The sequence below is a fragment of the Rattus rattus genome, chromosome 1, assembly GCF_011064425.1.
Source record: "Rattus rattus isolate New Zealand chromosome 1, Rrattus_CSIRO_v1, whole genome shotgun sequence".
Taxonomy (NCBI): Eukaryota; Metazoa; Chordata; class Mammalia; order Rodentia; family Muridae; genus Rattus; species Rattus rattus.
Window position 1 is genome coordinate 222,345,158 of NC_046154.1, and position 25,692 is coordinate 222,370,849.

Sequence of the window (25,692 nt, forward strand, 5' to 3'; positions counted from 1 at the left end):
GTGTACATGGGTGTTTTACCTGCATATATTTCTGTATACTACATGGATGCCTGGTGGCCATAAGAGGGCATTGGACCCCCTGAAATGGGTGTTACAAATGGTTGTCACTTATCACATTGTACTGGGAAGTGAGTGCTAGTGCTCTGAAAGAGAATCCAGTGTTCTTAACCATTGAGCCTCTCTTCTATTTCCTTTATCATTTTTTCTCAATAAAAGATCAAGTACAGATTTTGAGTCATTGTCTGGTCCTAGTCTGGTAGAGACTTGATGCCCCAGAGAACAGGAATGCCTTGGTTGAGGGGTCACCTTCTCACAGGTGAATGAGGGGGTGAATGGGGAGGGGAATGTTGGGAGGAAGGTGCTGGGAGGGAGGGGAAGCATGTTCACAGATTTGCTTGTAGGTATGTTAAAAGATGAAACTTTCAGCCAGATCACTAGGAAAATGTCTGCCATTATGGTACAGGAGTAGTTGGGATATGGTGGTAGAGAGAGAGATGGGATGAAGAATGCTGGACTGCGATGGCAAGTTCTTTTTTTAATGAAGTATCTCACATGAGACAGTTTTTAAGGTGATTTACATTTCTTGACTAGGAATTAGGATCAAGTTAGTCACATTTTGAGTGAGAAATTTCATAGGAAAAGTGTTTGAATAAGACACCATTTGTAACAGGGCTTAGGAACTCTGCAAATAGAATTATAGGCTATATCTCCTAATTGTTTGGTTACTTAAAAAGTAAAATCCCTGACTTGGTGTGTTCTGTGTTCTTGAGGTTCATTAAGCTGCTTCTGCTTCTAAAAATTACCCTGAAATAAAAACACTCCCCCACACAAACAATAATCATGTTGTAGTTGAACTAAAGACATTGTTCTATGATTGAAACAGTCATAAAAAGTTCTCTGAACTCGCACATCACTAAGGACAGTTCAAACCTTCTTCCTACATTATCAAAGTCTATAATAAGAAAGTCCTATACACTTCTGTCCCAAACACAGTGCTTAGGCTCCAATCCTGAGTCTGGCAGTCATAGCTTTTCATAAAAACTCCAGTGCAGTATGAGATGTTAATAAATCTATAGTAATAAACGATCATACCAGAGAAGTCATCACAGCAGCAGTAGAGTTTAATAATGAGATGCCTGATGATATAATTATTTCTATACACAAAATATAATACAGTTTGATTATTCTTTCCTATTATAGTAAAAATTGGCTTAAAATATAAAAAGTATGCTTATGTTAAAATTGCTTAAATAATGTTTTTATTAGAAATTTAACTTAGATACATTTTGATAAAATGTCTCAAATTTCTTGAAGGAAATTGACCTATGTGTTAAACATTGAACAAAAATTAATCTTATATAAGAAATATTTATAAAGATTCTTTAACAATCCAGAATTGGCTAGGTATATACTCATGAATATTTAAAAACCTTTAATTAATATCAGTTTGAATATTATTTATACATGATATAAAATTCAGTTCTTCACTTAGTTTACTCTAAGACTGTAATGTATGTGGTTTTAGAGTTGAAAAAAGGACATATTTATTATAACTAATTAGAAATTATTGAAGAAAAGTTCAATGGAATTATAGAATGATTAAAAACATTCTATTGCTCATAGTCTTTCAGTTTTCCAAGTTAAATACAATAAATAAATAAATAAATAAATAAATAAATAAATAAATAAATAAAATGGAGAAATTAAGGTCAATAGAGTCAATTGTAAATTTCAACCAGTGAGTAAGTAGGAACAGCTTTTTTTGTTTATTTTTAATTTGAAAACAGATGTCAGAGTCTCATGGCAAAATTTACTTTCTCAGTTTGTCTAAATATATTTTCATCCTTCCAACTACTTTTATTGATATGAATAAACTAAATCTATTCTGAGAAAAACTTTAATAACACTCTTTAAATTGTCCTTTGTTATATCAGTTTTTTAGAAATTGATTTATTAAAATATATTTTAAATGTGGACTGAGCCTTTAAAATGTTCATATAAACATTCTTTTCTTAGCCAGCAGCAGTCTGGAATTTGTCAATTTAAGAGAAAAACCTCAACTCTGTGACATTGAGCCCTTCTCTATGATGAGTTTCCAGATTCCATAATGAAGGGCTGGGCATTACAGGGAGACTTACCTTTGTACAAATCATACTTAATCTACCACTTTCAAACTTGATCTTGAGTACATCATACAGCACATAAGGCTCCCAGGAAGTTTAGAGGTCTGGTGGGGTTGGTGTAATGGGGACGTCCTCATAGAGAAGGGTGGGAAGGGAGGTATGGGATGTGGAGGGAAATAAAATCTGGAGTGTAAAAATAAATAAAAAAGACATATAAGGCTCAAGTTCTACTAAACAATATAAGATAAACATTAATATTGGGCATTGTGAGAATTAAATGGGATGCTATACATTATATAATATATGATGAAATTCAATAGTGTTGATTTATGCCAAATTATGTATTTCTTTATAAATACGTTTATCTTTTTTTCACAAAAATAAACACTGATAATTTTTAATGTCATATGGCCTGAGATTAATCTTCTGTTTAAATGGAAAATGATTTAAATGATAATAAAAATGTCTATTTATTTTTGTCCCTTTTTTCGACAAAATATCTATTTAAAAATTATATTAGCTCCAGACTTTTAACATTTAAATTGCTGATAATCCACATCCCATAATATGATTAACTATAATTAAGCCATTTATGAAGAGTCAATATGTACCTTAACATTCTTATCTGCTCTATAGTTGATATTTTTCTTGTAACTTTATTTGTATGCCTGTAAATTCCAAGTTACAAAATATTGTCAAAACATCAGTCAGATTTCAATACCAAATAATAGAATTTACTATGTGAATTTTTCTATGGAAATGGTTCAGTTGTGGTTTCTGAGTGCTGGACTATTTGATAATGGGGCAATTTACTTTTCTAAACATTTTTCTCATACTCAAACTGATAGCTCCCATCTCTTTGTTGTGAGTTAGTCATCAGAATAAAAAGATATTAGCACGTCAATCAGACAGAGACATAGAATAAACTCTACACAAAAGGGATCATTCAGCAATCTTCATGTTAATTTTAACTCTTACAAAATCCGTCTATTATTTCAGGTTTTGTGAGTTTTAGCATCTTCCTCAACTATGTATTAAACATCAATGTATTTATCTTATAGCTGCATATACGTTTCACGTGTTCTTTTATGTTATTAACCTGAAAACAAGTGGAGAGGCAGAGTCTCTATTACAGCAGCAGAATAATTGTGGCGCACCAGATTGCCAATTTGAAAAGAAAATAGAAATAACTAATGTGAAATCAATGGAGAAATTCAACAGATTATAAGGAAAAAAAGAGTTTGTAACCATGCAACTTCATGGACAGTGACTACACATACAAGCAAATGAAAGCAGCTGACCACGTACCCACACACCTTGGCAGAGGTGCACTCCACACTCGCCGGCCACCGCCAAGACAGATGATCTCAGAAGAACCCTCCAGTCGGTAACCCAGTGAGCATGAGAAGGTCAGAGTGTCCCCGACTCCGAAGCTGAATCCAACTCGGCTACCATATTGGGGGATCCCAGGGTCTTCACAAGGCTCAAGGTTATATTCTGTAAAGAGCAAGTAATTCATTCCGAGAAAGAGAAATGAGAGGGATCAGTGTAAATACTCATTTCTTATATTTTATAATATAAATATATATTTATATTATATATAGTACATTATATTGCTATATAATTTGTGGGAGCAGTAATGTGCAGTGGGACCCTTGATTTTTCTCTTGTGTGTGTTACATTCAATACTGAGAGAATATTTTCATGTGTGAAATTCAGTGAGAATGGGAAAATGTTACCTGAGTGTTAAGCTCAAAATATAACTATCTATCTCATGATGTTCTTTTCAGCACTATAAAACTTTTCCACTTCACAGAGTTTTAAATTAGAGTAATGACATGAGAGATGTGTATTTTCAAACAAAAGTGCATTTGGAGTGAAATCATTATCAGTCAGAAAAAAATTACAATTCTCTTAACGGCTTAATTTAAATGGTTCTTGTGCCTCTAGTTTCAGGCATTCAGCGAAGCCATATTCTGAGAAACATCTATCTTCAGACTGAAATTTTCATGTAAGAAAATGGAGTAACCAACACTGGAAATACTAACTTAATACATTTATAAAGAAACCCTCTCCAGGCAATGAAAGAAAACAGAGAAAATGCATGGCCAAATAGTTTTAAAGGTAAAAGAAGATTTGTTTATACATTACAATAATAAACATGTCATAAATAATAAATTTAATGTTTTCAAATCAGCATATATTTTACTTACTAATATGTTCTTATAAGGAGAAACAGCTATCCTATTATAATTGTAAGGTACAAATTCATATTGCACGGATACTTTTCCTTGTGTTCCTTTTCTTCTGGCCTAATAGTAACTTTTCATGAAAGTCAAGTCATACTACAATTGTGATATGAAATTAAGATCCCTGTAGGATATTCATGGTGGAATTGAATACAACTCAATGACATAAGATTCTGGGCATCAGGAAAGAATTCTCACATAGGATAGGGCTTACTGTCTAATATTGGTATCTTGGATACACAGCTAAGATTTCCAATCTCTGTCTTTATCTTATCTCTAAGTGGTAACATTGGGATGGGAGATGAATGGGCAGATGCATTTCTATCTTCCACATTTTTATTACATTAATACTATATTATATTATGTTATGTTATATTATATTATATTATATTATGTTATATTATTTTCCTTTAATGGAAGGAAGAGTTACAATCCCACATGAAGCCTTAGGCCAGGAGCTACACTAGCAGTATTGTCTGTAAATGATTCTCTTATGTATGACTGACTACTCATAGTTTTGCTTGTAGACTGCGTACTCCAAAATAATGAAAGAAAGTTTATTTTTATCTTGGTCAGTCACATAAAACTAGATAGATTTTACTATTTTACATCACGTTTTCTTTTTGAGTTTAATTGAATCAACACAAGAGAATATTGTATAGTAATATATAGTACTTATATATAATTTATATAAAAACAAAATTTTATATATAAAATCTTACTTTTAAATTTAGTAGGTATTGTAGATGGTTTCAATCATTAGAATGTCACATGAGTTTAGGACAAAGAAAATTTAATGATTTTAATTTTAAAAACATTTTAGAGGATTTATTTACTTATTTATTACTTACTTATCTGCCTTTTCTTTAATGTTTAACAGTGTGTGGCTACCCCCAATATTTCCATACTTGCTGAGGCGTTATTTTTCCTTTGTTTTTCTACTTTAAAAGTTTTTCATCATTTCTGCAATTTTTCCATTTCTGTAATGTTAAAATAATTTTACAAACTTCATTATTTTATGTTCACTAATAGTTCTTGATTCTTCCTCACCAGAGAATGTGATGTTAAATCCTTCATATGATATCGAAAAGTCAGAAATGAAGCGCAACTGGGCCCTAAAGTTTCCATAAAGGCCAGCATTGATGGTTGAAGGAAGTTCTGAACCAGTGAGGCGTGCCAGTGGCTGGGTAAAACTACCGTTCTCTGTGATCAATAAATAGTCATGATGGTCTTCTAAGTGAAACGTGTGGAAGTTGAACTGCACACCTAGGAATAAGAAACAGGAAAGTTACACTTGCATTGGACAAGACATATTTACAGACCATAGAAAGTGACTAAAAACTTTGGGTGCTTGATTTCTTTGGAAAATGAAATCTATCACTGTCAAAAATTGTAATTGTGTTTCTTTCAGCTTACTTATGAACAACATGCTTGGCCAAACCCTAGAAACCATAGGACAATGTCTGAAATACATTAATTTAATATTTGTATTTTAAAGGAAAGTCCATATCCTTTGCAGCTTACTGGTGACAAATTTGCATGCCTTCTTCTTTCCTTCTTCAGCATCCTCAAACAACATAAAACGTGGTGCCCAATGAACTAACTCTCAACTTCTGAATAGGCCCAAATCTAGTTAGGAAAAAATTTAAAAAGTGGGCACAGGAAGTTGAGAAATATTATAACTATTTATTTATTTTATATTTCCCAAACTTTCGTTGTAATATACCACTATTAAAGAAAGACAAGAACAAACTGACACTGTGATCCAATATGAGAATATGAACATTTATATGTTTATATTTGAATGTGTTCTGATATACATTAATTTTTGAGGAAAAATTAAGGTTTCTGTTAAGTATTAGTGCTGATTAGGGACATTGTCAAGTTTTGTTTTTTTGCTGTTTTTGATTTGATCTATGATTTTATTCACTCTACTGACAAAATAGCCTTGCAATAGGGGTGAAGAAACAATATCTATCACAGAGAAATAACCAAGTTATTAATTATTGTTCTTGTTTAATCCTAAGGAGTAAGTGCTAATATTTACCACATCACAACCCTTGGCTAGACCTTTAATGAAAGGATGTTATTATTTATCAAATAATGAAATAACCATTACAATCTGTTTTCTTTTTTTTAAATTATTTATTTTATTTATGAGTACATTGTAGTTGTCTTCAGACACATTGGAAGAGGCTTCAGATTTCATTACAGATGGTTGTGAATCATTATGTGGTTGCTGGGAATTGAACTCAGGACCTCTGGAAGAATAACAGTCAGTGCTCTTTACCCCTGAACCATTTCTCTAGCCCTTACAATGTTTTTAATACTGCAGGAAATTCCATCTTCAAAATTCTGCTAAAAATCAGCTAACCAAAAATTTAAATTGAAAACCTGGACCTTCATTCTAGAAAGAAGACTGAAATGATTAGAAAGAACCATGTCCATCTGAGGAAAAAGACACATAAACCAAACTTTCAAGTATTCTGCAAAGTGCTATGAAGTCGAGTGGTGTGATTCAATATAGCATTGTGGAAATAGAAGCAACCACTAGTCAAAGGCTTATCAGATGCTTCTGAAGGCAGTGACCTTCCAAAGAGAAGTGGGTTGAAGAACAGACCTGGGTCAGGCATCAGGAAGAAGACAGGAACATACACAATTCTAAAAGGGCAGTAGAAAGAAACTCTTGGGTCTAAAAAAATCACAGTTCTTTCCTTGTCTCCTGGGAATGACTATTCATGTTGGTCTGGCAAAACAACTTATGTGAGAGATACTCTTGTAAACCCTTGACCTTAAAGTCAAAATAGCTGATGTCTTAGCTTTTGTCATTTGTTTAATCAATGATAGACTTTGAGGGGCTTTTGTAAATTTTATTTTTCAACCTGTAAACACATAGATTTGTATTTGCTTTATACATTATGACTTATAGATTTTCTGATATACAATATATTTTTGCCAGCTCTCCACCTTCATAAGACACCATAGGTGTAATTTAACTTTTGTGTTTTTTTATGTATTGATTTGTTTTATTCTTTGATAGAGGACCTCACTGTACAGTTCAACTCCCAAATTGAAATCACAGTCTCCCTGACTTACACTTCCTAGGGCTGAGTTTAAAGACAAGAGGTAACATGATCAAATAAAATTGAAAATGTAAAGAGATTATTGGCCATTTATTTGGAAATACCTTAAATATTTATATCCTATTCAATATTCTTGTAAATATTACAAAATATTAAGTTTCAACTGAAGTATGAGAATATTCCACCTGTTAAATGTAAATATAAGTGAAAAGGGATTGATTTTAAAATTCCATCATAGAATATTTAAGTCAAAAAATTGATGAAATTTAGCTGAAGTAAATCTATTAGTAAGCTATGAAAGCAGAAAAATCTGCTGCATACAAAATTACAGAAGACCAGGTATTGGTGATAAATTTTACCTAATATTTCAATAATTTTAAAAGAGTTGTATAATTAAATCTCATCACTTCTTAGTATGCCATGGTAACAAAAGAGAATGAATATAGGTTTCACTAACAGAAACTCCTGATAGTATATGTTTAGCTGTGTAAAAGTGAAACTTTAGAAGTAAGGAATCCCATTGCTGGATTGGCTTCAAAGGAAAAGACCTAGAATGGTAGTTTATTTGGATTTTATTTATTCTTTATTTTATTTTATTTATTTGGATTTTTATTTAATCTTACTGGCAGTCTTCTGATATCACACATCCAAGCATGAATAACAATTTAAGAAATGATTAAGATTTTCCCAAGGAATGAGCCCCACAGTAGGAACTGGTCATAAAAAGATACCCTACCATGTTTCTAGACCCCAATATGAAGAAATCAGTGTGGCCTGTGACGGGTTAGACTATTATTGTCTTCCAACTGTAGTAGACTATCTTTTTATCCCAACTTTAAGTCTTTCACTTCACTTTGCCTTGCCTTTGCAACAGTGCTTCAACTAAGCCTTTCTTAAAAGAAAGGTACCTAAACCTATGTATCTTGGCAGGTAAATACCAATTTAATTAACACTTAAAACCTGTAAAGATGTGAAACCTTAAGTGTTCATTAAATCTCTGTTTACATAGCAAGCAGCATGTAGCCCTACATTTTCTTGTTTAATATTAGAGCGTTTATTTTAAATTCCCTTAATCCACTGCACAGTGAAACAATAGGAGGATTTCTTTAATTTTCAACAGAGAGGTCTGCATCCTAGAAAGCAACACACACCAGGTCTATAACGTTAATGACCTCATTGCTTCTGTGACTTCCTGTATTCTCACTTTAACAGTGTTTCCTAATAGCATTTAAATCACTACAGGAAACCTAACAATAACAAGCCATAATTAATCCTAACCTCTCTAAAAAAATCATGTAGAATTTTATTAATAGCAAACTTACTTTTATAAACACACAAACTTACATTTGATTTAAAAAACAAGCTTGGAAATTCTGACAGTATTTTCTCATCGCTAACTTTTGCTTCCGATTTATTTTAGTTTTCAGTAGTAATAATAAAATAAATAATAACTGTGTCACCAGTTGTAAATGAAAAACATTCATTTAAAGATCAGTCTCTGCCCACAGTTAAGCAATGCTGGATCATTGGTACTTTAATGCTGTGGAATAACTATCTGTCTAGAATTGCTGCTCTGATGAAATGTCTTGCTTATTTTCTTGTCCAATTCCAATAGCATCAAGTAACCACTGTGGTTCCCACATCATATTTCATGTGTATGCTTACTTTTAAAAGATATGGAGGAACCTCGACTATTCACACAGCACAATTTTAAAGTCCATTTTTACAATATGAGGCACATACGGTCTTTGGTTCCAAATAATTTGGCACAGAAGTGTCAAGTGGAATGGTTATAAATCTATATGTAGTTATCATTTTAATAATGCTTTATAAATAAATATATGTAAATATTAACTAAACTCCATGCAAGGTTGATGTCTTTCAGGTTTTGTCAATAAAACCAAAAACCTAAAACAAATACTATTACTTTACTACACCATAAGAAAAGACAGGTAATGCTAACAAAATTTAGATTTAAAAATGAGCACAGTATATTACTTTAGAAAAGGTTATGTAAGTCGGTGCTGCATTTTTTCAAATTGAATTTTTCTTTTAGTACTTACTTAGATTTAGGTATGAAAAAAATGACTAAAATAAAAATAGACCTAAATGAAAACTCAAACGATTATCCAATATTCTTGAATAAAACGAATTACCTTTCCCATGGGTTACATCAACTGTCCATGTACAATTCAGAGAATTTGGATAAAATTCTGGGTAACCAGGTGATAAGATTGTCCCACTAGGTCCTCTCACATCCCCGCCACATAATGCTGAAAAAGACAAAGAGAACACTATCATCAGTCACCCTTGGAGAGGCAGAGGCTGAACGAATCTCTCATCTCCTCTCTTGAAACAGGATGAGTCCCATTATGTTTGTCTAATCAACTTCCTGGTAATAAGAGGAGTGTGCGAAGACCTCTTCCAAACACAGCTAAATCCTTTCATGCATTGCAGCAGCAGAGAAGAAAAATGTATTAATAGTCTCTGAGAATTATCACTGGCCCCCAGAGAGCATAGCCCAGCACTGCACATTTGAATTTGAAGTATATCCTTACTCTTCTAATTATAAGCAGCATTTGCATAAATTGATGGCCAATTAAACATGAGTAATTAATTGTTTAGCAGCTTCCCTTATTAAACACTAAGAAATGAGTTAATTATATAAAATTCTTTTCTATAGATTCCTGAAGGGATATGTGTCACACATTGTGGGCTTCCTCTTAGAGCAGTGAAGTAAGTTGTGAACACATTGAGGCCTTCATTGGTTCCGCAGTCACTGAGAAATGAATACCATAAACAAAGAGGGATTCTTGCAGGGATCCACATGGCCCAGCTCTGTAAAGTTTCTAAGTATTATCTCAGAATACGGAAGGCAAATAATTATTTAGGATGTGCCAATGAATAAATTAGCTGAATCAATCAATGTTCATGTACTTTGAGAAAAATGTTTATATCTTCTACCATAAAAAACTATCTAAGCCTATCATACACATTGAAATCAACAATTATTTAATTTCACCTGTGTTAAAAATTAAAAGAGACCAATAATAGACAGAAGTCAGGATTTACATTATTTTCTACATGGAAAGGCAAACTCTTTTGGATGTGGACAGGGTAGTCAAAATTATAAACACAGTATGCCCTATCTCACCATTGTTTCTGGGCCATGTTCCCCAAAATAGCAGAAATTCCAATGAGAGATGTTCTTATTTCCTATCATGATCATTGTTATTTTTTCCCAATTATCAGTTATGATACTGGAAGGATTAGAGACAAACCAGCTGCTCTGCGGGTTTACCTAATTGGATTGAAAATCCCTAAGAATTTTTTTTTAAGTTTGAAGGCTTGGACATAAATACTTCTTGAAAATGCCCCAATGTTGCTGTAAAATTATAAAAATGAATTCTTTTATCCCACACTAGATCCAGCACCATAGTGCCCCAAAATGGTAGATATCTACCAAATGGTACATATCTTCATCTCAGTCAGCAAAGCTGACTCACCCACTTTGCTCCATCCCATATCACACTGCCGATGGCTTCTCTCTAAGGCTGGCAACAGTCTCTCTACCCATCTAGTTCCCAAGGTAGGTTGCCACTATGCCAGACATACACATCCCAATTCTGTGGCAGCCCAGTGTCTCCAGCTGCCACATGCTTTCTTAAACTTCAATCGCCACATTAAAGAACCCACAACACAATAACCTCTGATCCAATTGATAAGATATAGTTTACTCATCTAGACATACAAAGCCCTGCACACATCCATCCCTTAAGAATACTCATAACAACCTGTAAATTTGCAGAGAGGAATCTTAACATCTGCCTCCATGTTCTCTCTGTTGCTTCTCCTGCTTTCTCCAGTCTCCTCCTCTCTCTAAAACTTTTCTACTGCCCATCCTTCCTTCTCATCCAATGACAGGCCTCATTCTATTTTGTACCTGTCTTCACCTGGATGACATCCTACACCACAATGTATTTATTTTTTATACATATATCTACAAATGACGACGAGGTCCTCTTATGGAGTTGATGCAACAAGCAATCTTCCTAGAATGAAGCTCATACATTCAAACATTATAAAATTATGCAAGAATTGTGAAGTTATAGTCACTCATAGGTTATGTGCAGAGGGTCATTGGTAAACATCATTACTGTATTTTTAGTTTCCTCTTGATGTTTTAGAAGCTTATTTTGTGTTTCTGTGATTGGTCTCAAAACTGTTTGCACCATTTTAATTATGTTTTCCTAATACTGTCATAACTAAGGTTAACTATATCAATTTCCTTTCTATTTGTTTGTCTTTCTTTCTTTTCTCTCTCTGTGTTTGTGTGTGTGTGTGTGTGTGTGTGTGTGTGTGTGTGTGTGTGTGTAAATGCACATGTGTACTAGACTCCTAAGTGGGTGTACACCCATGTGAATATTAGTAAGATTACATGAGTGATGTATGTGGAGGCTTGCAGTTCACATGTTTTTATGTACTATTAGTTACTTTATCCCAGAGATCTCTTGTTTCACTACTTTAGTTAGGCAGCTTTCTTGGGAGTTATCTCTCTCCCAAGTGATAGGATTACAGGCCGTGCCATTCCTGCCCCAGGTTTTTACACGGTTTCTGGGAATCTGACCTCTGAAAAGTACTTTATACATTAAACCCTCCCCAGATTCTCAAACTTTGAATAATTCTTTTAGATTATATTACATCTATCAATCTATTCTTCCATTTTTGAAAACAAACAAAACATTATAAAGTATTATATTATTTTATTTAGTAAAATGTAATTAATAAAAATAATCTACTGCATTAAAACATATTTCTCTTATTGAAAAGAGTTGAAATTTGGACAAAGTTTTTCAGGTAACAACTACAACTAACCCTGGCTAGCTATATAAAGGTTTTAGAGATATAGATAGTGGTAAGAGAGTATGGTTTATTCATGGTACTCCTTCCCATATGATCTATTTTCAGAGGGGTGACTTAAGATGAGACTATGATCACATAGTCTGTAGATCAAAACCTCATATTTAAGAATGATGTATTACCTGGGTTCTCTGTTTTGAAGGCACTCTGAGCAGCAAATCAAGACACTTAACCTACATATCGAAGAATAGCATCCACAACTTTGTCATTTATTTTAAATGATAGTTACTTAATTCTATTATCTTCAAATCTATCTCCTTTTATTTTAATGTTTCAGTATTATTTTTGATGATGTCTTTTAACTCATATCTGTCTTCTAAATTTTCACTTTGCAATTGTCTTGCATGTTATTGAGAAAGTTTTCTATTGCCCTCACTAGGTGCTCATCTATACCAACATGATAGCTTTCATCTTACTAAGAGATAGTTCTACACTGCTAGTGTTTTGAATTGTGCTTTCTTCATAAGATTATCACTTATGAGACTAACTAGTATGTGAATTTATAAAATGAACCCTGACTTATTCTAATTGTACTTAAGTTGTGTTAGTTGAGAAAGTCATAATATCAGCTAATTCACAAATGAATCTCTCATAGTCACTGTCCATCTAAAAACCTTCCACTTCCACAGAATGGAACAAATGTGTCAGAGAAGATTAAAATCTTATTAGACCCAATCATGATACATCTTCAATATTAAGACCAGTTTAACTAGATAAGTGTATTTAAATCCAGTTTTAAAAGATGAAAAGATTCATTTTCAGTTATTACTATGTGTGTTTGCCTGCATGTTTTTTATATGTATGATTTATTTCTGGTGTCAGTGGAGGCTAGAAGCGGGCATCAATTTCCCCCAGATTGTGAGCTATAGAAAGTTGGTAATTATTTTAAGTTGCTAGGAAATGTATCCATGTCCTCTGAAAAAAAAAACACGTTCTCTTGCTGCCTGAGCTACTTTCCAATGTCCTAATTTTTTTATTTTATATAGTCTTGTGTATTATATAAAACTATGGCATTTTAAATAAATGTGTCCCCTAGTTAGGGTAGTTGAGAACTTGTTGTCTGATTGCTGATGATGTTTGGGAAATTTTAAGCAGTACAGGCACACTAGGAGAAGTTTTTACTGGAGACAATCTTGAGATTAAAGTCTCACCTACTTCACATTTGGAGTCCATAGCCCATGCTTTCAGTTTAAGATGTGATTTCTCAGCTTTCTGATCTTGCTGCAATGCTAGACAGTTACAGCCATGTTTTCCTTGATGCTACGTACTCTACTCTTCAGAAACAGTAAGCAAAAACGAACTCGTTCTTCTATAATTTGTCTTGTTCATATATGTTTTACCAAACCAAAAACTATAACTAATACAAGAATAAACTTAAAACCTGCTGCAATATATATTATTATTATAATGTATTTATGAAAGCACATGAACACCAAGTGTGTATCCTTACTCTGCACCACTAAAAGCAAGTTCATGTCCTTACTGGATCATCAGTTTCAATCCAATCCAAGAGAGAATAATATTGAATATTGGAAATATTAATATTATTTAGCATTTGTCCACCTATTATCAGTATTAAACCCCAAAACAAATCAAATGTATAAGATGGAGGATCAAAAAACCGAATGATGGAATTCTTAATTTAAAAAAGCTTTATGCAGATTTTGAAAAAGCAAAACTAGTGGCACACACCTGTAATACCAGTATTCTAGTAAGTCAAACAGAAGAATCATGAGTTTGAAGACAACTATATGCTACAGAAAGAATTTGTCTTAAAGCAAAACAAAAACAAACAAACAAACCCAAAGGGTGACTCAAACTAACAAACCAACAAAATAAACACAAGATGGAGTGGTTATCCTCACTCTTAGAGATGAGGAGGAGTTGCACCACCGCTGGACATAGCTGCTATACTCTTAATAAAAATTAAAGGTGGCTCTATAGCAGGAATTTTTTCTGTTTCTTCAGTTAATAGTGTCTCTTTGCTTTTCACTCTTGGTTTATGTCTCATGCCAACTATGGTGCTGTATCAGGCTCAGCAAACCTTGTACTTTTATACAGCTCTCTACTATCATCTCTAGTAGATAATGATCACATGACCCAGACATGTTTAGTATTAGAATTACTTTATTACTTTAGAAACTGGTGTGGATATGGAACAATAAGATGTGTTTCCTTGAATTTTTCATATTGAAACACTGGGCAGCTCTCAATCTTTTACCAATTTGAAGATATAGGTATATAATGCTGTCTTCCTAGGGATGTCCTCGGTGCTGTCAACCCTCCCTTTGGTAAAAGCAGTATTTCAATATATTACTCAAATACACATAGAAAGAATCCTCAGGGAAAGATGAAATTTGAATTATTGCCTATTATTGGCTATGCCAAGCATTGCACACTGTTCTTTCAACTTGATGAGCTGAACCACAATTTCCATATTTATTTTTTTAAATCAATGAGTGTATGGTTTTTGTCACTTGTGATCATAGGCATGCTGACTAATTCCAATGGGATCATTCCAAATGCAGGGAATGTGTGCTGATTACTTATTTTTGAAATTCCTTATAAAAACAAATTGATAAAAAGAAGTTCCTAAAATATGACCATGCTGAAAGTACTTAAATGTCCTTTCATGAGATGGCAAATGTAATCTTCCCTCTTGAAATGGACTAAGTGCAGTCGACTGTAAATCATCATGTAAACAGGAAGCACAGCCAAAAACACATTGTTGAACAGGCTGTGCTTTGTGACAAAACCCATGTGAAACCACTGCTCGATCTTAGAAGTTTTTTTTCACACTGCATTTATAGACTTTAGAAACTGAAAGTTTCTAATTATGTCCTTTTGAAGTTCTTTTTTCACACTGTATTTATAGACTTTAGAAACTGAAAGTTTCTAATTATGTCCTTTTGACATAATTTCATATACAACAAACAAACAAACAAACAAACAAAGCCCAGCAAGATTACTCTCATGCTATTTTCTGTAACACGGAACTTTCCATCACAGAATAGTCTTTACAAATTTTTGCATGAAACTGTATAGCTACAATTTATCTCTTAAGGATAACTATACATATAATTATAATTTACTTTTTGAAGATAAAGTACACTTCCATGGCCAGAAAGCAAATGAGCCCCTTTAGTACCTTCACATGGCATTTTCAACATGGGCTATTCCAGCTCACAACACATTTAAAATGGAGATACATGTGTTAGTTCCTCAAAAAGCTAGAAATAGATGTCCCACACAGTGCAGCTATACTACCCTCGGAAATAGACCCAAGAGGCTCTACATCCTGCTACAGAAGTGCTTGCACATTCAACTTCATTGATGCTCTATTCACAATAGTTAGGAAATAGAAACAGCCTAAAAATGTCACCGACAGATGAATGGGAAATGAAAATGTTGTACATTATACATTGTAGTATTTATTTTTCAGCTGGTAAGAAAAGAGAAATCATAAAAATTTCAAGTACAGAGAGCTAGCAGCAATCATTGTGAGTGAGGTAACTCAGACACATGTAGATAAAATTTTATTTCTCTCATATGTGAATATGAGCTTTTAGGATTTCGATATGCATGCTTCATTTAGAAAACCCTTAGGGAGAGGCTCTGAAAGAAAGGAAGATAAAACACATTTCTAGAGGGTTAACGGGAATAATGGAAGAGTTAAATAGGAAGGAGGATGGAAGGGTACAGAAGGGGATGGAATAGAGGGAAGAACAATTAACATTAAAGTTCATAAAGATCTTCTGAAAATGACATATGAAAAATTACTGCTATAGGAGGTTCTTAAAATAAGAGCATATACATATAAAAAGAGAGCTTAAGTAGTTACCAGACAATGAGGTAAGACTTTCCTCACAAGATACCCCTGTCCAATAAAAAGCAAAATGACATGAATGGGTTATCTAAATTGGAGCTACTAGCAAGTAAAATCAAAAGGTCCACAAGTATTATACACTACTGCCATTGCTCTTATGTACCCTCTATAATATGATGGTAAAATACCATTGCTAACGACTTTATGTATTTGGGTATAAGGAGAAATTAAGCTGGTGCTCACCTGGAAGTCTCATCCTTACTGCTTATTTTTTATATTGAAATAAGGTGTTCTGCACATTACCAGAGGTAAAATAAATCATAAATCTCATGTTGCTGAGAATTTTGAGAGCTATTATAAAGATCTATCCTGATAAGCAATGCACACTAGTGCCTTAGTGGCATTAATGTTGAGGTATGAACCTACTACTCTCTGATTGGATGTAAGGCCAGCTCATGAGTTGGATGTCGTATCTGACCTAGCAACCAGAGCCAATGACTTGTATTTAGAAAAGTAATAGTCCTCAGAGGAGATTGTCCTACACCTGCTCTGCTAAAGCAAAGTGGTATAAACCAGCCCCTGACGATCATCTATTATACCTATAAATTAATGTAGCTCTCAAACATCATCAGTAGCACTTCTTTTTGCAATAGTTCGTGATTATCCCCCAAACCCTAACTTTTCACTGTTCAGGGAATAAGTGACTATGGAGTGCTCAGTCATAAGTTGGGCATCTTTATAAAAATCTCTTCTCCCAAGGTGTAAAGATAACTGCTGTAAAAGGATTGGAAAGATAGTAAAATTTTGTACATGATGTAAAATCTGTATTTCTAGGCACACCATGGCAGTCACACATGAAGTCCCAGCAGTTGGGTCATCATGCATAAGAACTGTCTAAGTTCAAGAGGGAAAAAATCCAGGTATTAAGAAAGAGACTAGGGTTGGGGATTTAGCTCAGTGGTAGAGCGCTTGCCTAACAAACGCAAGGCCCTGGGTTCGGTCCTCAGCTCCGAGAAAAAAACAAAAAAACAAAAAAGAAAGAGACTAGTATGACCTTTCGCCCCTAGATGAGGAGCTATTATTATTGAATCACTACCAAGAAAGGAAGGCTTGTGAAGTAGAAACTTGAGGGTTCTTTAAAACGTCAGTTGTGTTGGATGCTGTTTTTGCTGTGGCAAACAGTGTCTGACTCAGCTCTCGTCCCTGTGTCCATCAGCCTGTGTCTGTGGAAGTGGCAAGAAGCCACCAGCATACCACCCAAAGTCTTTTGGTCAGTTTCTTTCTATGGAGTCCCAACAAATGGATCTTCACTATGCAATATAAGGTGGACCAATATATGTGTGTTATAAGTGAAGAATCCATCATCATGTGTCCTTTCACATGCTTGATTTAGCTAAGCACCCCTTCACCTGTGTCTGCTTCAGTAAAATGTTCCTTCGTGAGCCTGCCTGAACCTATAACCTGTGTCTGCTTCAGTGGAATATTCCTTCATGAGTCTACTTTAGTAAACACTCCTTCACATGTTTGCCCCAGAAAAACACCATCCAACTCAACTGGCTCTCCAAAGAACCCTTAAGTCTCCACTTAAGGTTTGTTTTCTTTAAAGGCAAGTCCCCTGGAAGGACTTAACATCCCTTAGTGGCTGGCCATACATTTAATTGAGCACAAAAGAAAGTTGTTGGGCTTTTGAAAATTGAAGATATAAATTTGGGTGGGTATGGAATGGGAGGTAGAAAAAAAAGATGAATGTGATCAATGTATAATTTATGAGATTCTCAAGGAATTTTTAAATATTTTTTAAAAACCACATCTTTAAACATGTCACAATTATGACTTAATATCAAGGTTCTTTCTTATCTGTTAAGTAGATTTGATAAAAGTTGTCAGAATTTAAGATATGCTTATCCTCATCTTTACAAAGACTATGTTGGTTTCTTTAGTTTACAAGTAGGGACAGTTTGTAAAATTGATGAGTTCTTACCATCACAGGTTGGGAGTGGATGACTCCACCAATGGTTTTTCTCACAAAGAAGGGGCTCTTCATGGCTTAGTCGGTATCCTGGATCACAACTAAATGAAACAGTTGACCCAATGGAGAAGTCGTGGCCGTATCGACGGCCATGGACAGGGATACCAGGGTCCAGACAAGAGTATGTGTTCACTGTAACACCTGAGAAACAAAGGCAATTATTATTAAAGGAAATATTATTCCTATTTCATCAAACAATGGCAGTGGATTAATTTTACAAATAAATGAATGTACTTGAACAATTTAAGCATTTTCTTTACCATATCCTGATGTAAAGATAAAATTTATGACATTTAATTTGTATTTAAGTCAAAACATTTATCTATTTCAATATATTATTATACATTTTTATATACTACAAATGCAACAGTCACAGTATTAATTGCTTTTTTGAAGGTATTATATCACACCTAAAGATCTAAATACAAAATGAAATTGTTTAGCATTTAAAAATAGAGAAGTCGTAGAATAATACAATAGATGAAAATTACACACATCACTTTCTCAAAAGAGAAAAAGAATTTAACTCCAGTTGCTTACTTGAAAGTATTTTCAATAGTCGGTTATCTTTCATGATGGGTTTTTCTGAAGGTAATCTTCTACCTGATTCATGACCTCTGAATAAGATCTCCCTTTAACAAAATATATCTTCATTCTCATTGGTAAAAACCTGGTGGTGCTTTTTAACTTTGCTCTACTCTCCTTCAAAACTTCATTTATTCAAGTCAGTCATTCAACAATAGTTGGCCTCATGTGCTCCATAGTTTTGTGTCAACCTGACACAAGGTTAACTCATCTAAGAGGAAGGAATCTCAATTCAAAAATTGCTTCATAAGATCAGGCTTCAGGCAAGCCTGTAAGGTATTTTGGTCATTGATGAGAAGAACCAGTCCACTGTGAGTGGTACCATACTTGGACAAGTCATCCTAGACTTTGTGAAAAACAGGCTAAGCAAGCCCTGAGGAAAAAGCCAGGAAGCAGCATATCTCCATGGTATCTGCACCAGCCCCTACTTCCATGTTCCTGCGCTGTTTAGTTCCTTTCCTGACTTCTTTTGAAGATGTACAATGATAAGGAAGTATAAATCAAGTAAACTATTCCCTTCACAAATGCTTTATGGTCATGATGTTTCTTCTCAGCAGGAGAAACCTTAACTAAGATCATTTTCATGTGTCTATGTAGCTTTACTTGTATATATTCATAGCACATGTCATTTTATTATTGTCATACTCTACTAGTAATGGCACCAAATTCAATATTATTCTGCTAGAATTTAACGTGAGCAAATTAGACCCAACTATCTTACTATCTTAAAATTCAATTATGTACCAGTGGTAAGCTTTCCCACCAACTGGATAAGCTCCTCACTAATTTTATACCTTCACTTCCAGGGAAACCCATATTGGTTCCCTTTATTAAGACAATCTTAGGATTTAATCATGTAGCTTTGATCCTCTCTGTAAGTCTTAATCCTTTTCTTAAACAGGAGATCACAATAAATTTTTCTTCGCCTATAAGCCTAAATATGTGGTTGCGGGTATGGGGCTGAAGATATGAGTGATATACAATGTGAATTAGTATAAAATTTAGCTAACTGAGTGATTTTAATAATTTATGTTTAATTAATTGTCTTTATTCTCCATTTTGAAAATCAAATGGTGCATAAATGGATGTCTGTCTTTTCTGCCTCCCCCTTTGCTGTATGGGTCCTTGATGCATGGAAAAATGTAAAGAAATAATGCGTATCAGGTTATTGAAACAATCCATTGTTTTTATTCACGGTGTGGTTCAAACCAATAGGAATGCTACATAAGAAGAAAATGGCAACTCATCATTTATATTACAAGGTTTTAGCCAAATTATTTTCAAAAGTTTTTCTTATTATTGATAGGATTCATAATTATCAGTAATTTGTATTGGTGTTATATCCAATTACACAAAGTTGTTCTGACTTCTTTTTTATGATCGTGGAAGTGTTTATATGAAATTTGAAAGCAGAATTGATAATTTTATCACATATAATAATTTTTTGAACATTTTAACTCCTGATTTCTAACATATCCTCCTTGTATTATAGTTTATCAGTTGTCTATGGCTATAGATTTGCTGAGAACTCATTTATAATCTCAATGTGTTCCTTATTCAGGTAGTCAGGAAGAATATACTGAATTATGTTTTGAAGATTTTATCAGATAGTTCCCAGAACACTTCCTGATATATATCTGAATTTGGATTTTAGGCAAAACAGCATAATAAACAGAAGTGCCCCCCTTGGGGAAAATTACAGTCATAGAATAAATTAGTACTGTTCTGAAGTGTTAAAGTATATTTTTATGTTTTATCTGTCGAAAGCTAAACCTGATCTTATTTTATTAGTAGAGTATGCTTATGTTTTGTATATTGGTTTTGAATTTGAAGTATTTTTCAGTATTTTCTTATTTACTTTAATTTCTTATAACTAAAATATACTTATATCCTGTTCTTTCTGTTTCTTCCCTCGGATCCCTCAGACATATAACACCCTTTCCTCCCTCTCTAATTTATGGCATCACTTTCTTTAGGTATTGCGCTACACACACACACACACACACACACACAGAAATATAATTTGCTTTGTCCATTGCTTGAATGTATATAATTTCAGGGCTGACTACTTGGTATTTCCTAGTCAATTAGGGACTCATCTCCAGGGAGGATTATTTATCTCACTTTCAGCATTCCTTAGTTGCCTGGAGTTCTGTGTCTTTGGGAAAGATAGTAGAGACAGATCATGATACAGAAGACCAGAAAGTTGCTAAGACTGTCTGCTAGAAATGATGGGGAAGCATCACCTATGATACCACAATAATATGTTTGCCTATACAAGACCCAAAGAAGTACACGAGCAAGAGAAATGTAACATGGAATGCAAAACAGTAGAGATTTTGCTCTCTGTCTTTTAGAGGAAAAAATGTAGGGGAAAAATGAAAGACATTGGAAAACTAGAGTGTGAGAAATGGTGTGTTTACAATAGGTCTTTCCATAGATTTGAATCAGAAGGGGAAACTATTTTCTTTTACTAATTTGATTTTAAAAGTAGAAATTAATTAGCTGTCAAATGCATTTTTAAAGTTCTGATAAACAGTCTATTGACGTTGAACTCAGGGAATGGTTCATTTAGAAAGGGGATTTATTTCATATAGTAAACTTTATTAATGAATTGTCAAATGATAACAAGCTTCTGTTTGTGGGTAACAAAGAGATTGTGACAGTATAAATTATTTCACAATCTTAAATGAATGATAAGACTAATAAAATAAATCTGGCAAGAAGAGAGACCTAACATTTTTTTTTTTTTTTTTTGGGACTGGCTGCAGGATCCTGCCTTGTCCACAGCAGCGCAAGTCACTTATTTCCCTTCACTTCCTCATTCTGTGCTGCCACCACTTTGTCTCTGAGGAACTGGACATCAGTAGTGGCCACAATCCAGTTCCTTGGACTTATAAAGTGACAAATTTGCCAACAAAAGGAATGCGTTGGACCTACATTTCTTATCTTTATGCCTCATTTACTTGGGTTTTTATATGAAAAATATCCTGCTATCATTTATTAAGAATTTTCTGAATTGACATTTTTACTCTGACACTTTGCAAACATGATTCTGTGCAATCCTTAAAATTGTCCTGTGATTGACACGTGATGAACATCGTGTGAACTGGGAGAGATGTAATGTATTCAGCCGAGAATTAAAAATCCATTAATCTTTGTCAAGAATTAGTATTAAAATAGACATTTAAGATTGCACCCCTGACTCAGTTTTAAAATTATAACTTAAACTACATATTCTAATATTCTTTAGCTCAGTTTAAATTCCAAGTAATTAAGAAACTTTTTTTTTTACGTTTTATACTATGTTGAGATACACTTCCATGTGGTAAAGCTTGAAATAAAGGGAAATTAATTAAACAATATTATGTGTAATACTATTTCAAAGCTAAAAGTATTATAATATAACATGTATAATTTAGAAAGTGTATGAAGGCATTGGACATATTTATCAAAGAAAGATATCCAGAAAGATTACAGAATAATACATTGCACAAGCACTAAGCATATTGTGAGGTACTTGGCTTGGCAATAGGCTTGAGGAGAGGAAGAAATAATGTAAGTGTATACTTGAAATAACAATACTTTGTAAAATTTGTTATTTAAGTTTTATCTACAAAAGTTGTTTTTCATGTAAAACTACATGAAAATTCATTCCATATATAATGTGGAAATTATGTATAATAGTTTATGTACACACACAAATATATCTATTACACATAAGGTAACTTATGTGTAATAATAACAAATATATACATTTGTGAAATATTTGTAAATCAAAGATACATTTCTACATAAATAATAGTATTTAGAAAGTTAAAGCAGAATACACATGTGGTGGCATATGTATTAAATATCAGCACTAGGGAGGGAGAAGAAGGTAGATTATGAATTTGAAGCCAGTCTCGTCAACATAGCAAGGTCTAGGCTGTCCAGGACTAGAAAATGAGATTCTGCCAAACACACACACACGCACGAACGCACGCACGCACACATGCGCACGCACAAACACAGAGACATACACACATGCATGCACACAATCTGTACATACACAAACACATGAATACACACTCAGAGATCATACACACTCAAGTGCGAAGTCTGTACATGCAGACAAATACACACACAAGCACATATACACACAGACATAGAGGTGAGGCATAATTATTTCAGATTTAAAACACTTTAATATAACTGTACTTATACTTATGGCGTGCAGTAGGGTGTGGTTATGACACTGAGGAAATACAGAGGTCAGAAGACAACTTCATGGAACCCTTGCCTACCTTCCACCTTTATATGGGTTCTAGGATTCAACATAGCTTGCCAGACATGCCAAGCTGAAGCCGTTATCTGCTGAGCCTTCTTGTCGGCCTTATTTAAGACTTTTTAAAAAGAAACCAGTGAACTCTAAACTATGATTATTTTGAACTGATTCTCACACTTTGAGTTGTAGCTTGTTTTAACAGATTCTTTTTGCTATTATATCAACCATAAATATATATGTTTTGCACTTTAATCTTTATATTTTTAATCTTTTTACAAAACAAAACTGAATTGACAGTGACAATATTTGTAATTCATATAAGTAATTCATATATGCTAGAGAAATATATTTTGCAAAGTAAGTGTAGAAGGAATGATATTCTTACAAATATATCAAGTTGAACTTGCTTCTCTAAGCCATATAAATGATTAAAACATGAATGTACTAAACTTATTTGATATTTCACTGTATTTTCTTTAATACAAATATTAGGTAACTACTGCTTAAAAATCTATTGTACCACTTACTTGTATAAAGACACTAAAACATATGCTTTCTTATAAGAGAAACCATTTTGAAGTTTTCCTTTAAAAGAATAAATAAGCAAATATATTACTTTTCTTAATAATATGAAGATAATATCAGATGGGGAACAACTAGAATGGGAAAATAAAATAATATTTGTTATTACTTACTTTCATAATGAATCTTGAATCCATTGTTGGAACGGCTGTTGTCTGTGGTAAATAGTAGGTATATAAAGTTACTGCTGCTGAACAGGAACTGTGGCACTTGTGTGCCATTGTAAGATCCGAGCAAGGGTGACAGAAGATTTGGGCCATCATGAACTTCCAGAACATCATAATTTAGTTCAGTCTGAAATCTAGGATGAACAGGCACAATTGGAAACATATTAGAACACATATGGGAAATCAGAATTTAGTATTTACATAATCTAATATTAAGGGTCATTTTTGAACTATGTTTATTATTTCTTACTTTACCTAGTACCTATAATATAAATTGTAACTGTTTCAATATAAATTGAAAATGCTAACTGTTCTAAATATCAGGATCTTGTGTTAGGGAATTACTAGTCAGAAGTATGCACTCATAAGAAAAGTACCTGCTGAGTGTTATAGGTATTCCTTAGTAAATGATATTAAAAAAAAACATATTCTTGAAGTAGCCACTTCTCTACTTGCTAGCTTCAATTCTATGGAAAACTATATTGTTTGATATTTATTACATTTCTTACATTTCAAATGTGGTTTCTGCTCTATATAAACTGAAAAATAACTATATAATGCTTTAAAGATCTTTAACTTATTTTTATCTTTACTATATGTGTTGGCATGTGAAATTGTGCACACCAGTGAAGTGCTTACAGAGTTGGCAAGGATATCAGGTTCCCTGCAGCCTGAGTTCCATGTGGTTTTGATGTACCAGGTGGGGTGTCAGTGCTGAAGATGTAAAATCTAGGTCCCCTCTTAATCGTAAAATATATTTCAAACTGAAAGTCTCAAACTGAAAGTCTACGAGTTGATATGAAGATGCACAGCTTTTCAAAGATCATTCTAAATTTATGTAAGTTCATTAAAATGTGTAGACTGTGTTTATTTAATTGGGTTGTATTACTTTTTACTCATTTATACTTTTGCAATAAATTTAATTTAAAAGTTTCATTTCAATATACATTTTTTCATGGGATATAGAAAACAAATGTTCATACTCTATAAAAGTCAATGTCATTAATGCAAAGAACTTCTATAAAATAAAGATTAGGAGAGTATTCTAGGGGCTATAATAAGCATATCGCCTCTATTATAATGTTATATATTATTCAATATCCAATAATATAATGAATTCCATTGTTACCTATCCTCACTAAAAACATTATTTTTTAAAGCACTACTACAAAGAGAATGAGACTTATTTTCAGAAAATTAAGTTATGTGTTAGTCACTTCCTAAGGCTTTCTCAACATCACCTTTAGAGGAAAACAGAAGAATCAACATGGTATAAGGTCAAAATACATGAAAGGATGCAGTTAAAATCTTCACATCTGATTGCAAGTGATGATTTAATTTCTCTAAGATAATGCATAAAAGCTGTTTGCTCAGTAACGTGAAGAACTTGCTCATCCATCTGTTGCCAAAATGAGCAGCCATTACAAGGTTATTATCCAAAAGTCAAAACTTTTCTTTAAAAGGGACATGGAATGTTTTAAATACTCAAGGGATTTTAAGACCGAAGGAAAGAAAGCGTGTTTTACATGTATTTTCTTCAAATTTCCAGTGAGAGAGCTCTGCAGGTGAAGGCAATTACCATCCAACCCTACCTTACAGAAGATTGATCCCCAGGATCCACATGTAGAATCAAAGCAGCAACTTTCCCAGGTTGTCCTCTGACATCGTTAATGCACCCTCACCACCCCCACAGAGCATGTTTAATGTGATTTTTAAAAACTGTTTTATTCTGTCATGGGCATGAAGAAAGAACAGGCAGAGGGATCGAGTCCCAAAAAGAACATTTCAGGATGTATATGTGGAGAATGCTTGGAAGAAAACTATTAACACAACTGTGCTCATTTTGGGCTGAAACACTGAA

At 33.4% G+C, this 25,692-nt stretch overlaps 1 protein-coding gene across 2 annotated transcripts in view; it reads right to left on the reverse strand.

The window, feature by feature from the left end:
* Csmd3 (CUB and Sushi multiple domains 3) overlaps positions 1–25,692 on the reverse strand; it is a 1,591,133-nt gene that overhangs the window by 407,610 nt on the left and 1,157,831 nt on the right. For both annotated transcript variants that reach the window (XM_032915225.1, XM_032915219.1), the window contains 5 exons: positions 23,778–23,965; positions 18,183–18,371; positions 9,612–9,728; positions 5,423–5,638; positions 3,432–3,620 (listed from right to left, as the gene is read on the reverse strand). In XM_032915225.1, coding sequence (XP_032771116.1) covers positions 3,432–3,620; positions 5,423–5,638; positions 9,612–9,728; positions 18,183–18,371; positions 23,778–23,965 — 899 coding nt within the window. The remainder of the gene's footprint in view (positions 1–3,431; positions 3,621–5,422; positions 5,639–9,611; positions 9,729–18,182; positions 18,372–23,777; positions 23,966–25,692) is intronic.